The following is a 16770-nucleotide window of genomic DNA, read 5'->3' on the forward strand; positions in this document are numbered from 1 at the left end:
TTTTTTTTTTTGAGATGGAGTTTCGCTCCTGTCGCCAGGCTGGAGTGCAGTGGCGTGATCTCAGCTCACTGCAACCTCGACTTCCCAGATGTGATTCTCCTGCTTCAGCTTCCTGAGTAGCTGAGATTACAGGCGTCCACCACCACTCCTGGCTAATTTTTTTGTGTTTTTAGTAGAGATGGAGTTTTTGAACATGTTGGCTAGGTTGGTCTCGAACTCTTGACTTCAGGTGATCCGCCCACCTTGGCCTCCCAAAGTGCTGGGATTACAGGTGTGAGCCACCGTGCCCAGCCTATGCTAATACATTTGAAATTTTAGATTAGCTATACATGTTCTAGGAAAATATACATTACTAGTTAACTAAAGCAGGAAAAGAAAAGTTGAATAGGCCCCAAACCTTAAAAAAATAGAGCTGTTAAAAAACAAAACCAAAAACTGTCTCTTTATCTAAAAGGAACTAATATAGATGGTTTCACAAGTCAGTTCTGTCAAGCACTCAAAGAGTAATTCCTATGCTATTTAACTATATTGGAGTATATAGGAAAATAATGGACAGTTTTCAGATTCTTTTTTTTTTTTTTTTTTTGAGACGGAGTCTCGCTGTGTCTCCTAGGCTGGAGTGCAGTGGCGTGATCTCAGCTCACTGCAAGCTCCGCCTCCCGGGTTCACGCCATTCTCCCGCCTCAGCCTCCCAAGTAGCTGAGACTACAGGCGCCCACCACCACGCCCGGCTAGTTTTTTGTATTTTTAGTAGAGACGGGGTTTCACCATGTTAGCCAGGATAGTCTCGATCTCCTGACCTTGTGATCCACCCGCCTCGGTCTCCCAAAGTGCTGGGATTACAGGCTTGAGCCACCGCGCCCGGCCTCAGATTCTTTTATAGCATTAACAAAATCCTGCTACAACAACCTAATAAAGATAGTGCAAAAAAAGAAAACAATACAGTAGTTCTACTAATGAATATATGGAAAGTATCGCAGATGAGCAGTCTGGGTAAAAGAAAAGAACAAGTAGGCACAAAAATAGCAACAAATGAGAGCTAAAAGTAAATACTAAGGTGGTGGCTCACGCCTGTAATCCTAGCACTTTGGGAGGCTGAGGCAGGAGAATTGCCTGAACCCAGGAGGCAGAGGTTACAGTGAGCCGAGATTGTGCCATTACACTCCAGCCTGGGCATCAAGAATGAAACTCCATCTCAAAAGAAAACACACACACGCACAAAATCAAAACATTAGCCTGGTGTGGTGGCAGACGCCTGTGGTCCCAGCTACTTGGGAGGCTGAGGCAGGAGAATTGCTTGATCTGGGGAGGTGGAGGATGCAGTGAGCTGAGATTGTGACATTGCACTCCAGCCTGGGCAACAGAGCAAGACTCCATCTCAAAAAAAAAAAAAAAAAAAAAAAGAGGATCAACAATCTAAAACCATACACTTCTTCAAAGGAAGTATAGGGTAGTCGTAACAAATTTGGATCTGGCAGTGGATTCTTAAATAAGACATTAAAAGCATGAGCAACAAAAGAAAAAATAGATATATTGGATTTCATCAAAATTAGAAACTACTGTGCATCAAAGAATATTATCAGGAAAGTGAAAAACTATAGAATGGGAGAAAATGTTTGAAAATTATATGTCTGATAAGGCTCTAGTGTCCAGAATATATAAAGAACCTTTATATCTCAACAAAAAAGACAACCTAATTTTTAAGTGGGCAAAGGACTTAAATAGAGATTTCTCCAAAGAAGGCCAGGCGCAGTGGCTCATGCCTGTAATCCCAGCACTTTTGGAGGCCGAGTCAGCAGGATCGCTTGAGCCCAGGAGTTTGAGATCAGCCTGGGCAACAAAATAAGACCTTGTCTCAAATTTTAAAAATTAAAAAAAAAAAAAAAAAGAAATTTCTCTAAAGAAGATATACAGCTAGCCAGCTAGCCAACAAAGACTTGAAAAGATATTCAACATCATTAGTCAGGGAAATGCAAATCAAAGCCACAGAAATACCACTTCACACTCACTTGGATGGCTATAATTTGGAAAAAAAAAAAAAAAGTGTTGGCAAGGATGTAGAGAAATTGGAGCTCTCATACATTGCTGGTGGGAATGTAAAGTGGTTCAGCTTCTGTGAAAAGCAGATTGGTGGTACCTCAAAAAGCTAAGCATAGAATTACCATATGACCCAGCAATTCACTGCCAGTTATGTGCCCCAAAGAACTGAAAACAGGTACTTCAAGAAAAATACATGTTTATAGCATCACTATTCACAATAGCCGAAGATGTAAACAGTCCAAATGTCCATTGATGGTAGAATGAATAAACAAAATTGTGGCACATACATACAATGGAATGTCACTCAGGTATGAAAAGCATTGAAATACATGTATGCTATGGTATGGATGAACCTGGAAAACAGTATGCTAGGTAAACTAAGCCAGATATGAAAGGCCACATATTGTATGATTCCCTTTATGTGAAATATCCAGGATAGGTAAATCCATAAAGACAGAATGCAGACTGGTAGTTGCAGGGGGCTGTGGGGAGGGGCAATGGAGACAACTGCTTAATGTGTACAAGTTTTCCTTTTGGTGCAAGAAAATGTTTTGGAACTAGATAAAGGTGGTGGTTTTACAATGTTGTGAGTATACTAACTACCACTTAATTGTTTATTGTTTATTTTTATGTTTATTTTTCTTGAGGCAATCTCACTATGTTGCCCAGGCTGGAGTGCAGTGGTGCGATCTTGGCTCACTGCAACCTCCAACTTCTGGATTCAAGCCAGTCTCATGCCTCAGCCTCCCGAGTAGCTGGGATTACAGATATGCACCACCACACCCAGCTAACTTCTGTATTTTTAGTAGAGACAGAGTTTTACCATGTTGGCCAGGCTGGTCTCGAACTCCTGACCTCAAGTGATGCTCCTGCCTCAGCCTCCCAAAATGCTGGGATTACGGGCGTGAGCCACCCTGCCTGTCCTGAATTGTTTACTTTAAAATGATTAATTTTATGTAGTGTGAATTACATCTCAAATTTAAAAGCCTTAAAAAGTATTTATTATTCAGTCCTTATAAATCTTAGCATAATAGGAATAGCATAATACATTCTTTAAATGATTGAAAAACTGTCCCAGAGTCATGCGTAATGGTGAAACATATGCAGTTAATTTGGGAGGAAGACAACGATGCTCTCAAACACCCCTGTTCAACACTGGGTCAGAAGTAGTAGTCTGTTGGACAAAAAAATAAATATTGGAAATACTGGAAAGCAAGAATAAAGTTTTTCATATTTGTCTTTACAGATATCTATCTGAAAAACCCAAGAGAATCAACCAAAAAATGGTTTTAAATGATAGGAAATTTTAGTATGTTGGTTACTTGTAAAATATCCTGAAATCAATAGAAAAACCAGTTGGTCTAGTTGGTTCTGGCAGACTGTGGATTAACTTAACATAGAAATACTCTGAATACAGGCCGGGCGTGTAATTCCACACCTGTAATCCCAGCACTTTGGGAGGCCGAGGCAGGTGCATCACCTGAAGTCAGGAGTTCGAGACCAGCCTGACCAACATGGAGAAACTCCGTCTCTACTAAATCCAGAATGAATGAAATTCTCCCCAAAAAGTTTAGCATCAGTAAACATGACCTTATAACTTTTTAAATGTTATAAATCATATGTAGGAATAATTAGCAGATATAATAAAGGATTATACAATAAGAGACAACAAGAGAATTAGCACTGTAAGACCTTGAGATAACAGACCATAGAAGAGATTATAAAATATATGCGTGGAAAATCATTAGGAATCCAGGCTGCCCATCCTTTGGACTCTGGAACTTGTACCAGCAGCATACCCAGGATCTCAGGCCTTCAGCCTCAGAGTTGTATTGTCAGCTTCCTTGGTTCTAAGACTTTTGGACTTGAACTGAACCACACTATTGGTATCCTTGGGTTTCCAGTTTGCAGATAGCCTGTCATGGGACTTCTCATCCTCCGTAATTGCGTGGCCAATTTCTGTAGTAAGCATTCATTCATCTATCCGTCTGACCGTCCATCTGTCCATCCATCCTATTGGTTCTGTCTCTCTGGAAAACCCTAACCTAATACAGTAGACAAGGCTGAACACCTGGGATACCATACTAAATCTGTACTTAAAAAGCAAAGACATATATAGTATTTGCTATGTGTGGGGCACGGTTCTAAGTACTTTGTATGTATGTATTCATTTAATCCTCAAACGGCTAGTGGTTACTGCTATATTCTCATTTTAGAAGATAAGGAAATTGAGACACAGACAAGTGATACACAGACAAGTCATATAATTTGCCCAAGACCATGAAGCCAAAAAGCTGCAAATCAGGGATTAGATCCCTAACCATTTCTATATTTTGCTTCTACTTAATTGGCAAATAATTGAGCAACAAAATTTCTGATCAGGGAAATGTGACTATGAAAAAATATATATATATGGAACTGATTGAAAGTCAAGTGAAGGAAGAGGAGAACTGGAAAATACTTTAAGGCCAGGCATGGTGACTGAAGCCTGTAATCTCAGCACTTTGGGAGGCCAAGGCAGGCAGAACACTTGAGCTCAGGAGTTTGAGACCAGCCTGGGCAACACCGCAAAACCCCAGCTCTACAAAAAAATGCAAAAATTAACTGGGTGTTGTGATGTGTGCCTGTAGTCCCAGCTCTTTGTGGGCTGAGGTGGGAGGATTGCTTGAGCCTAAGGCTGCAGTTAGCTATATTTGGACCACTGCACTCCAGCCTGGGTGACAAAGCAAGATCCTGTCTTAAAAGAAAAGAAAATACTTCGAAGTGTTTGCCCCTGCTGTTGAGACCTGAGGTATTAGTAAAAGAAATAAGCAAGTAAATACAAACATCAGAGGAACAGGAGGTACAGTTTTCAACAAGCTAAGGTCTGAAGGCCACCGAGGAAATCAGATAACAGTTAAAATAGCTTTGTTTATTGAGCCCTTACTTATTACCAGATACTGTGCTAGGTGATTTAAATATATAAACTCTTTTAATTATTGAAACAACACTACTGAGTCACAAGATAGTTAAGTATCCTTTCCAAGGTCAAGTAACATTTGCAGTGAGCTAAGAGTCAAAACTTGGTACTGGAGTTCAAGAGAGAAATTGGAAAAATAGGATCAGTGTTTAATTTGTATTAAGGGTGAAAGCTATGGGAAGTTCAAAGAGAGTAGTTAGAAACTCCTAAAATCCTACTTTTGCTCAAAGTCTAAAATATACTGAGTGTTTACTGTTAGGTATATACTAAACACTTTGCATATACACTCAGCCCTCCACATCCATAGATTCAACCAACTGCAAATTAATGTTTAAGGGCAGGAGAAGATGGGTGTCCCAGCTCTGAGAAAGAGAAAGAGAGAGGGAAGAGGACTGAGAAGGGAGATGCTCAAGCTGAAATTTCAGATGAATTCATTCATGCAATAAATATGTATTTAGCACTACTATATATGCCACATACTAGTGGTTACCATACCTGAATGAATATAGCACATACAAGTTTCCTACTGTTGTGGAGCTTACAATCTAAATCAAAAAACCTCTGACAGCGTGACCTGGGCAAAGATTGCTTAGATATAATATCAAAAACAGTGTATTTTTAAAAATTAACCTCATCGAGATGAAAACTTCTGCTTTGCTAAAGACACTGTTAAGAGAATGAAAAATTGGCCGGACGTGGTGGCTCACACCTGTAATCCCAGCACTTTGGGAGGCTGAGGCGGGAAGATCACCTGAGGTCGGAAGTTCCAGACCAGCCTGACCAACATGGAGAAAACCCGTCTCTACTAAAAATACAAAATTAGCCGGGTGTGGTGGCTCATGCCTGTAATCCCAGCTACTCAGGAGGATGAGACAAAAGAATTGCTTGAATCTGGGAGGCAGAGGTCACAGTGAGCTGAGATCGTGCCATTGCATACTCCAGCCTGGGCAACAGAGCAAGACTCTGTCTCAAAAATAAATAAATAAATAAATGAAAAGTAAAGCCAGAGATAGGAAAAAACATTTGCAAAACATGTCTACAAAAGGCTTGAACCCAGAGTGTATTAAGAACTCTCTAAACCCAACAGGAAAGAAATAACAATTTTTTTAGAATAGACAAATTTAAACAGATACTTCATCAAATAAGATGTGGATACAAATAAAAACAAAAGAAAAAACAAAAAAAGATGTGGATAAGTAGATGCCGAGAACTATTTGTCATTAGGGATGTTATGCAAATTAAAATGGCAAGAGATACCACTATGTACGTATTAGAATGGCTTAAAAATAAAAAGACAAATATCAATTGCTGAGCAACTGGAACTCATACATTGCAGGTGGGAAGGTAAAATGGTGAAGACATTTTGGGAAAGAGTATCTTATAAAGTCAGATATTCAATTACCATATGACCAAATTTCTTATATGAAAACCTATAAAGGAATAGTATAATGGCTTTATTATCACCAAAACCGGAAATAACCAAGATATACTTCAACTGGTGATTAGATAAACATAGTGATATATGCATATGATGAAATACTACTCGGTGGTAAAAGAGCACATACTGTATGATTCCATTTATATGACATTCTTTTTTTTTCTTTTTTTTTAGATGGAGTCTCGCTCTGTCTCCCAGGCTGGCGTGCAATGACGCCACCTTGGCTCACCGCAACCTCTGCCTCTTGGGTTCAGGCAATTATTGTGCCTCAGCCTCCTGAGTAGCTGGGACTATGGGGGCCTGCCACCACGCCCAGCCAATTTTTGTATTTTTAGTAGAGACAGGGTTTCACCGTATTGGCCAAGCTGGTCTGGAACTCCTGACCTCAAGTGATCCACTTACCTCCACCTCCCAAAGTGCTGGGATTATAGGCGTGAGCCACCACGCCCAGCCAATATGATACTCTTTAAAAGGCAAAATTATAGGAATAGAAAACAGATCAGTAGTTGCAGAGGCTGGGGACTGGGTGTGGTGGGGGAGGGCAGGGGGAAGAGTTGATTACAAATGGGCATCATGAGGGAATTTTTGAGGATGATCAAACTTGATTGTGGTAGTAGTTATACAGCTGTATATATTTGTCATATCTAATAGACCTGTAAACCAAAAAGAGTGAATTTTACTGTATGTTTTTTAAAAATGAATAAACCTATGCCCTACAGGACCATGTATATGAACTAGAGTCATCTCTAAGAACCAGTCTTACTCAGAAATTACAGATACTAGATTTTTAACTGTCTTTTTAGTTTTGCTCAGTAATGATGTACTTTTACAGCACCATATTCCAAAATGTCATTAAGCCTCCTAGTCAGCCTCATATTAATAATTCTTTTCAAGTCTAGGCATGGTGGCTCACACATGTAGTCCCAGCACTTTGGGAGGCTGAGGCAGGCAGATCACGAGGTCAAGAGATCGAGACCAGCCTGGCCAACATGGTGAAACCCCATCTCTACTAAAAATACAGAAATTAGCTGGGCGTGGTGGCACGCACCTGTAGTCCCAGCTACTCGGGAGGCTGAGACAGGAGAATCGCTTGAACCCGGGAGGCAGAGATTGCAGTAAGCTGAGATTACACCACTGCACTCCAGTCTGGCGACAGAGTGAGACTCTGTCTCAAAAAAAATAATAATTCTCTTCCAAGTAGAAATTCTGTAACTTGAGAGGAAATGAGAAAGTATGAATAATGATGAACTTATTTTAGATATTTTCACTGAGTTTTCAGAGAGGCTCACTTGTAATTGATAGTTTCAGCCCTGCCAGAGGAAAAATTTGCCAGGGAAGTGACTTTTATTTTTAAAAATTGTAGGAAACAATGTGGTGGAAAGAACCTGTTGTTTTTTTAAATTTCCTTATAATAAGAATGAAGAATCAGGAAAAGCTTTCTTGAATTGTGGTAAAGTCAAGTGTGAGACCTTTGGACTTTGAAATCATGAATGTAAACCATATTCTTCCCCGACTAGCTGTGTGTATGACTTTGGAAAAGTTATTCAGCACTCCTGAACCTCATTTCCTTTCCTCAGTTTTAAAATCAAGTGATCAAACATACCTTTCTGAGTAGTTATTAGGTTAGACAAAATATATAAAACATCCAGCACAGTTTCTGGCACATAGTAGGTAATCAGTAAATGTTAATTCCTTTTTAATTAACATTTCCTATACCGGTCAGTCCAGTTAGGTCTCAGGCTACAAGTTCTTACTTTCTGCAGGATGTGGTTCCAATATCAGTTCAGTTTTCTTTTTCTTTTTTTTTTGAGACGGAGTTTCTCTCTTGTTGCCCAAGCTGGAGTGCAATGGGGCGATCTTGGCTCACTGCAATCTCTGCCTGCCAGGTTCAAATGATTCTCCTGTCTCAGCCTCCTGAGGAGCTGGGATTACAGGCGCCTGCTTGGCTAATTTTTGTATTTTTAGTAGAGATGGCGTTTCACCATGTTGGCCCGGCTGGTCTCAAACTCCTGACCTCAAGTGATTCACCCACCTCGGCCTCCCTAAGTGCTGGGATTATAGGCATGAGCCACCACGCCTGGCCATCAGTTTAGTTTTCAAAGCCTCTGCAATGCTATTCTGATCTGCGGTGCTATTCTGATCTATTCTGTGTGTATGTCACCTAGGGGTCAGTTTGGGAACCCGGAGGTGGTGTATACATTAGTTCAACTGTCAAAATCCTGGGTATGCTAATTAGGATCAGATTCTTACCTGTGTAGCTGCAGGGTGAGCCTAGGAATTCACAAACAAATTCATGGTCTTTCTCAAGCTCCTCCCTTCCTGTGTCTTCTTTGGTACTTTCTGGTTCCCTGGAGTTCCCCTTTCTTGTTCTCTAGCCAGAAACCTGGGGCTCTGGTTGTTCTGCACTACCATGAAGTCCCACAATTTCACTTGTATTTGGGGTCAAATGGCAGGAGATCAGAGAGAAAGGAAAAAAGCAAAAGGGGGATTGGCCCCATCTTCCTGGAACCACCCTTCTACTAAACAGAGAGGTAGGTCCCCCTGCCTTAGAGGTGTGGCTCCTACAGGTTTCTTTTGTTGCTACCTCTGCTGCCACCACACCATCACAGGATTTCCTGGTGGCTGAGATGTGAGAGAACCAACAAAAGAAAGGGGTACTCCTGTACTGTCTCTGAGCTTTAGGAGTTCCATTTCCTGGTCCTCAAACCAGAGCTAGAGAGGTTTTCCCAGACATCTTTCTGTATCACAGCACTTGCTTTTGGATTTTTGGCTGTGCTAAGTTCAGGCTTGTCAACCTAAAGGAAGAAGCTGATGCAAAATTAATATAAGTAGAAGGTTTATTTGGGCCAAGGTTGAGTATTGCAACCCAGAAGCATAGATTCAAGTTGCTCTGGATGTACCCTTCAATTAGCAGTTACAGGTGGATTTTTTTTTTTTTTTTTAAGTTTTCTTCATTTCATTTTGGTTTTTAGAGGCAGGGTCTCTCTCTGTCACCCAGACTTTTGTGTTGTGGCATGATCATAGCTCACTGCAGCCTTGGACTCATGGGCTTAAGCAATCCTCCTGCCTCAGCCTCCTGAATAGTTAGTACTACAGGTGTTTGCTAATTTTTTTTATTTTTGTAGAGACAGGGTCTCCTTATGTTGCCCAGGCTGGTCTTGAACTCTGGGCCTCAAATGATCTTCTTACCTTGTCTTCCCAAAGTGCTGGGATTATAGGCTTAAGCCACCATACCCAGCAAGCAAGCGGATTTTTAAAAGCAAAAGAAGGGGACAGGGAGTGGGCTGATAAAAAGTTGTGTATCAGGAATTAAAGAAATAACATTGACTAGTGATTGGCTATACATTGTTAAGCAATAGGTAGGGTGTGGGTATAGTGTCTGGTGTGACATTATTAGGTTAAATTTCTAGCTACTTGTGGCAGTAGCAGGCATTTTCAGGAGAGGGATACGTAGGTCAAAGTGAGTAGCAGAGCGTGATTGTGGTCTCATTTTAATGTCTCTTACTGACCTGATAATTAAAAGGACTTGCATTCCTCAGATAAAAGTTACTTTCTCAGTCTGGAGGTACCAAAGAGAGAAAGGGGAGGTAAATTCCTTGCCATTTCCATAGTACTTTGAATTCTGGTATTCTACTCTGATTCATCTTCTGTTTACTTTTCAGAAAGCTTAAGTACCTGTTCCATGAATTCTGTTCAGGTTTTATGGTTTCAGTCAGTGGGAGGAACAGGGTGTAGTGTGTCCACTCCCTATTTACCTGGAACCAGACCTTGAATCATATTACTACCTTGGAAAAAAAAATTTTTTTGTTGGCTCTCCATTGTCTCTAGGGTTAAGTGCTGACTATTTTAGTACTTCAATTCTCTAGCTGCATAGATTTCATATTCAAACCAAACAAGAGTATTCGTTGATGCTGAGGAGAAGAGAACTTTCCCTCTACCCTTTGACCATTCAGTATTTGAGTATGTGAGATAAACTGACAGTAGATAAATTAGCAGGAAAAAAACACAAATTTATTACATGTTTGTACATAAGAGTCTCACAAAATATCAAACTTGAAGGCCAGATGATTGACATTTTTATGGCATCCTGAGCTACAGAAAGGAATAGGGACCTTAGGGGAGGTGGTGACAACCTATGGGAATATGAGGGAAGGAAATGCACGGTGAGCAAAGCTTGCCTTGTTGTGCAGATAAAAAGTCTCTCCTATAATACAAGTTGTCTGGAGCAGCCCTCAGAAGAATAGGTGATAGCCTGTGACAAAGTCTGGGGTGTTGAACTTCAGTCTCTTCTTCTTTGATACAGTTAATCTACCCTAGTTGATAAGACTCCCAGGGAGAGCATATATAACAATTGAGCTTCTTTTTGAAGGATCTATCTTTGGGCAGATAAGAGAACTTCAGAGAAAGCCCCTCCTACTCTTCCGGGCGAGAAGGAGGAGTTAAGAGTCAGGAGGTCAAGAGAAGGTCAGACCTTGGTTCTTTTTTAGTTCAAAGCATTGGACACCATACTTTGGGATAATGTGTTCTGAGTCCCAGCACTGATACGTAGTTATCCTATTCCACATCTATAACTTTATGTAATTCTCTCAGCCTAAAATAGTCTTTCAACCTTTCAATTTTTGCCTCTTCAAATTTTATGTATGTTTTACAGCTCAGATGTAATACATTCATAAAATTTGTTTTGGTAATCTGCCTTGCTCTTATATGCTCCCCATAAAAGGAGTGTGTGATTTCTTCAGTCTTTGAAAAACTATCATTTTTGTTTGTGCTTTTTAAAAGATATGTATATATACTTTGTCTTAGGATTACTTTTATGTGTAGAGACATAGTAACTGTGTCTAGCATAGGCTATTATGCTTCAGATCCAGGTAATTAGATTAAGATATTAGATTCAGGTAATGTTTAGTGCCTACTGTGTACTTCTTCACTTACTCACCTGTAACACCTTTTTGAAATAATTATTCTAAATCTTATTCCTATGAGGACACTGAGAATATGTAAAATTACATTATCTGAACTGTTTTTCAATAGCTGTGTATTTCTTGAGTGTAGGAATTTCAGTACAGGTGGTGTGTCTCTTATCCAACAGGCTTGACACCCAGAAGTGTTTCAGATTTCAGATTTTTTCAGATCTGGAATGCTCAACCTGTATTCAATTTTCACATAATGCTTACTATATAGTAGCTACTTGGTAAACATAGCAATAGCCCTAACTTTTTATTTTTTTCTACAGTACCTTGGCCATGTAGAAGTTGATGAATCAAGAGGAATGCACATCTGTGAAGATGCTGTAAAAAGATTGAAAGCTGTATGTATTTGATGGTTGCCAGTGTTGATCTATATGCTGTCAATATTTTCTTAAAAGATTTTTCTCAGTAAATTTTAGTGACCCAGTAAAAACTGTGTTTCTGTTAAAAAGATGTGGGCTTGCTAATAAGGAGCATCTCAGCCAAGCACGGTGGCTCACTCTTATAATCCTAGCACTTTGGGAGGCTGAGGCAGGAGGATTGCATGAGGCCGGGAGTTTAAAACCAGCCTGGGCAACATTTCGAGACCCTGTCTCTATTAATTTCAAAAAATTTTTCTCAAATAATAAAATAATAATTAAAAAATTTAAAAGCATCTCATGTTGTCCATCCAGAGGTATAAATTATAAGACGAGCTGTTTCAATTTAGGGCAGATATTATCCTAAAGGTACTTTTGATTTATAACCCATATGAAACAAAAGTTGTAAAATCTGATAGAAGAATAGTATTCTAAGACTAGGATAAAACTGTTACAGTTAACATCTTAACCTAACTGTGATAACTGGGCTATAAATTATGGGTTTTAAATATACTATAAAAAGTAGCTTCCTGGGGAAAACTAGAGGATAGAGATATCTGTGTTGATGCCTGGTGAGGTTTCCTTTTTGGGGACTTCTCACTATTATCTTAACTCCTACTCCCCAGTTTTCTTTGCTATACACCTCTAACATAAACAGTCTGTTTCTACTGCCTTTTACATAAACTTTAGCACACTTGAAGTAGAGAGCCCTTTCCCAGGATAACTAATGTTTCCTCTGCCTGTTATGCCATAGAACACATCCCAGGCACATGCCTGTGTATTCAGTGAAAGGAGAGAACAAGTTCAGGATTCATAAGGATTCAAAGTGTTAATTTCAGATTTTCCGTAGGTTTGAGGCATGTTCCATAGATCTGATAGTCCTCTTCACAACCCTCCTTCTAATATGTGGCCTTCCCCACTTTGCTGTGAAAGCTTTAAGCATTACTTCTGCATGCTCTGTCCCCAACAGCATTAAATACATATTGCTTTGGGTTTGCTAGTATGGTGGGCTGCCACAAGTTTGACTACTAATGTGTGCTTCTTTCCCTCAATTTGCTTCGTAATCAGAACTTTTCTGCTTCTTGGCATAATCTATATTACTTCTTATCTGTAATTCCTGAATATAAAATATATAAAATTAAGGAAGCAACCAAGTCAGAGAGGTAGATTTAATTTTGGAATAAGTACCTGAATCTGCCACAGAAGGAAAAGGAGAAAGTAACTGGCTATAATATACAAAGAACTAAAAAATTTTTTTAAAAGATAGACATATGTACACATATATACATACATATATACCTATACATACTCTTTATCTCAGATTTTGATCATTAAAATTCTTAAATGATTCAAGCCTTTGCTAGTCTTATCTATGCTCTCCAATCTGTCATTTATGTTAAGGAGACCTTGTGTTACGGTACATGAAATTATAGTTTGTAGACCTTCCATGCCAACCTAAATATATTCCCCAGTTAAACATAGTCTCAGATAATTTAATTTTCCATTTGTCAAAACCAAATTTAAAAGAGAAGTAAAAATTTAATTTTTTTAACAAATAATTCTGGGTTCATCTAGAAGAATGATATCAGTTACTCGGGAGGCTGAGGTAGGAGGATTGCTTGAGTCTAGGAGTTTGAGACCAGCCTGGGCGACACAATGAGCCCCTTGTCTCAACTAAATAAATACACAAACAAGATGATTTTAGCGAAGAACTTTTTTTTAAAGTAATGCAGTTATTTGCCCATTAAATAATATTTTATAGTAATCACTGAAAACAAATCAGTGAACAGACTAGATAGCCCTGAAACAAACTATAAATAATTATTAAAATCTTATAATTTACACAACTTATGGTGAAATGGCCACCGTGGAATGAGCCTTTAGAAAGTCTTTTGATTCAGAGTATGGCTTCATGTGCACTCTGTAAGTAAGGAAAAGCTAGAGGTGGTTTAAGTTTGCCCAGAACATATTGAGAAATAGTATTTTGTTGTTTAATGAGCAGTTAATCCTCTTAACTGTCTAGTTTTGTTTTGTTTTTTAAATACTTTTAATTAGAAATATCTCTTTATTATATAAGCAATATATGTTTATTGTATAAAATACAAATGAACCAAAAAAGTACACAAATAAAATGAAATTTCCTACAATCCCAGAGATAGTCACTATTTAACTGTCTAGTTTTAAAACTAATGTTTCAATGGATTTTTTTGTTTTATTTTACCTTTTTTTAAAAAAAAAAAAAACAAGACGATAATAGGCTATAAGCGTGATTGCTTGAGGCATAGGACTATTTAGATAATAAAATGTAATGTTTTTATATTCATCAGAATTAGGAACTAAATAGCCATTTTAAAAATTATACCTATGCATGGAACAGTGGCTGGCACATAGTTGTAACTCAAAAAATATTTCTAGAATGAATATACAGAATACAATCTGATCTGCAATGTGTGGTCAACTTGAGTCTTACAATAACCATAATCAAATATTATGTCTAATGTTTTAAGTTTACCAAAACTGTTTTGCTTATTTCTAAAGATCTTTATTTTCCTATGGTTTTTAATGACTGAAAGAAAGTTTTAAGCTGAGCACAGTAGCTTGTGCCTATAATCTCAGCTACTTAGAAGTCTGAGATGGGAGGCTCCCTTAAAGCCAGGAGTTCAAGCCTGGGTAATATAGTGAGACCCTGTCTCTACAAAAATAAATAATAAAAAATAAAGTTTTAGATATGTTGGTGATTGTTTTCTAAACATACTTAAACTTTTAAACTTTGAGGGGAAATTGACCATTTCTAGACTTCTTATCAAGAAGTTATTTAAAATTTTTCAGATAAATACTAGATTTGGAGCAAATGTTATATGTAGTTTTGCACTGGCATGTATTATAAAAACATGGAATTGAAGTTTTGGGTCACTGGAGTAAATTTCCTGTTTCTTATAGTCAATGAAACGTCCCCATTCTTTTTTTTTCCCCCAAGTCGGAGTCTTGCTCTGTCACCCAGGCTGGAGTGCAGTGGTGTGATCTTGGCTCACTGCAACCTCCACCTCCCAGGTTCAAGCAATTCTCTTGCCTCAGCCTCCTGAGTAGCTGGGATTACAGGCACCTGCCACCATACCCGACTAATTTTTTGTATTTTTAGTAGAGACAGAGTTTCACCATGTTGGCCAGGGTGGTCTTGAACTCCTGACCTCGTGATCCCCCAGCCTCAGTCTCCCAAAGTGCTGGGATTACAGGCATGAACCACCATGCCTGGCCTCCCCCTTCTTTTAAATACTCTTTCTAGAGCTATACTGAGAATCTTGCAGAAAGTTGGAAGTCTTTGGGATACTGTTCTTCTCATATCATAGTGTGCCACATGTATTCCTCATTTTTGTCTTCCTTTCACATTTTTACTATGCAGAAATTTCTAGTTGCCTTTTGATTTCTCTGAGCAAACATTCATCTAAAAATCATCCATGAGGATCTACAACTTGACTTTGCCAGATACTTATGTTGTGCCAAATGCTATGTTTCTGGAGACTTTTTTTTTTAATAGATTATAAAGCTCCCTTTTAGCGTTTCAAATAAGTGGGAGCAAATGTAAGGATACATAAGCCTGCAGAGGATTAAAGAAGAAATAGGATATCTTTGAAATTAGTTTGAATGCCAGAGCTTAAAATTTTAAAGAATAGTTCAGATGTACCAGTTAAATAACGTTTTGTTTAAAACAAGCATTTTAAACCTACCATGTGAATGATCTTTGGAAGGCAGCTATGCTCTCCACTATACCACCAACTCATCTAGTGAATAATCTTTGAATTAAAAATTTAACATTTCTAGTGCTTTTTATTTATTTATTTATTTATTTATTTTGGAGATGGAGTTTCGCTCTGTCACCCAGGCTGGAGTGCAATGGCACGAGCTCAGGTCACTGCAACCTCCGCCTCCCGGGTTCACGTGATTCTCCTGCCTCAGCCTCCAGAGTAGCTGGGGTTACAGATGCCCACCACCACACCCAGCTAATTGTGTTTTTAGTAGAGATGGGGTTTCACCATGTTGGCCGGGCTGATCTCTAACTCCTGACCTCAGGTGATCCACCTGCCTGGGCCTCCCAAAGTGCTGGGATTACAGGCATGAGCCACTGTGCTCCGCCTTCTAGTGCTTTTTAAATTTGTGAACAATTGAGAAAAGAGATAATTTGCAAGTGTTTTTCCCCAAAATACTCTCTTACAATTTAGAATTACATTAACTTCAATGGGAATTCATCTGCATACTTGATGTGCTCAAATGAAAAACTAACTAAACAAGGTAGGGTTTTAAAAACATGCTCCTCAGAGCATAACTATGTTAATTTTTTTAACTTTCTGTGCATAAAGTTATTGACAGCTGTTTTCAGCTGATTTACTTTGTCACATAACTTCACTGATTAGCTACTTTAGTACTTAGCTTCTATAGGATAAATGACAGAAACCACTATTGCCCATTGTTACTGCCTTTATGGCATATCAGCTGCAGGATGAGGAATATTGTCATATATCAGCCAATTCCATAAAAAGTGTATAAGGACTTTGGTTATCTTGCTTAACTCTGGTCCAAGATGCCCTTCATTTAAAAAAGGTCATTTCTTCCCATTGTTTCTTAAATGTCTCTCCCTCTGTCTTAGTTTTAGACTAGTTTCATTACACTACCAGTTTCTAATATGTTGTTTTTTTATTCACTATTTGATATATTTGTTTTAATATATGTTCTTGTTTTAGCAGGTAAAAGAATGATAACAAATGTTTTTTAAAAGAACATTATTATTCTTTAATAACTGTCTTTTTATGAATTTTGCATGCCAACTTTTTTCATTAACATGTTGGGTATTTTATAAAAAGAGGGAAAGCTCAATGTTTAACAATAGCTTTTCTAGGAGCTGAATTAAATATTAACAATCTCCTTCCTTCACCTTCCTATCCCTCAAGATTGGTGAATATCTTAACTTTGGCTGCATCCTTGAAAGCTTATGGTTATTCATAGTCTAACAAA

At 38.5% G+C, this 16770-nt stretch overlaps 1 protein-coding gene across 12 annotated transcripts in view; it reads left to right on the forward strand.

The window, feature by feature from the left end:
• The window catches only part of LOC105494287 (NUMB endocytic adaptor protein), a 192023-nt gene that overhangs the window by 130672 nt on the left and 44581 nt on the right, over positions 1–16770 (forward strand). For all 12 annotated transcript variants that reach the window (XM_071099898.1, XM_011762570.2, XM_011762581.2 and 9 more), the window contains one exon: positions 11671–11745. In XM_071099898.1, the coding sequence (XP_070955999.1) occupies positions 11671–11745 (75 nt within the window). The remainder of the gene's footprint in view (positions 1–11670; positions 11746–16770) is intronic.

The sequence above is a fragment of the Macaca nemestrina genome, chromosome 7 (genome assembly GCF_043159975.1).
Source record: "Macaca nemestrina isolate mMacNem1 chromosome 7, mMacNem.hap1, whole genome shotgun sequence".
In the NCBI taxonomy this organism is placed as follows: domain Eukaryota; kingdom Metazoa; phylum Chordata; class Mammalia; order Primates; family Cercopithecidae; genus Macaca; species Macaca nemestrina.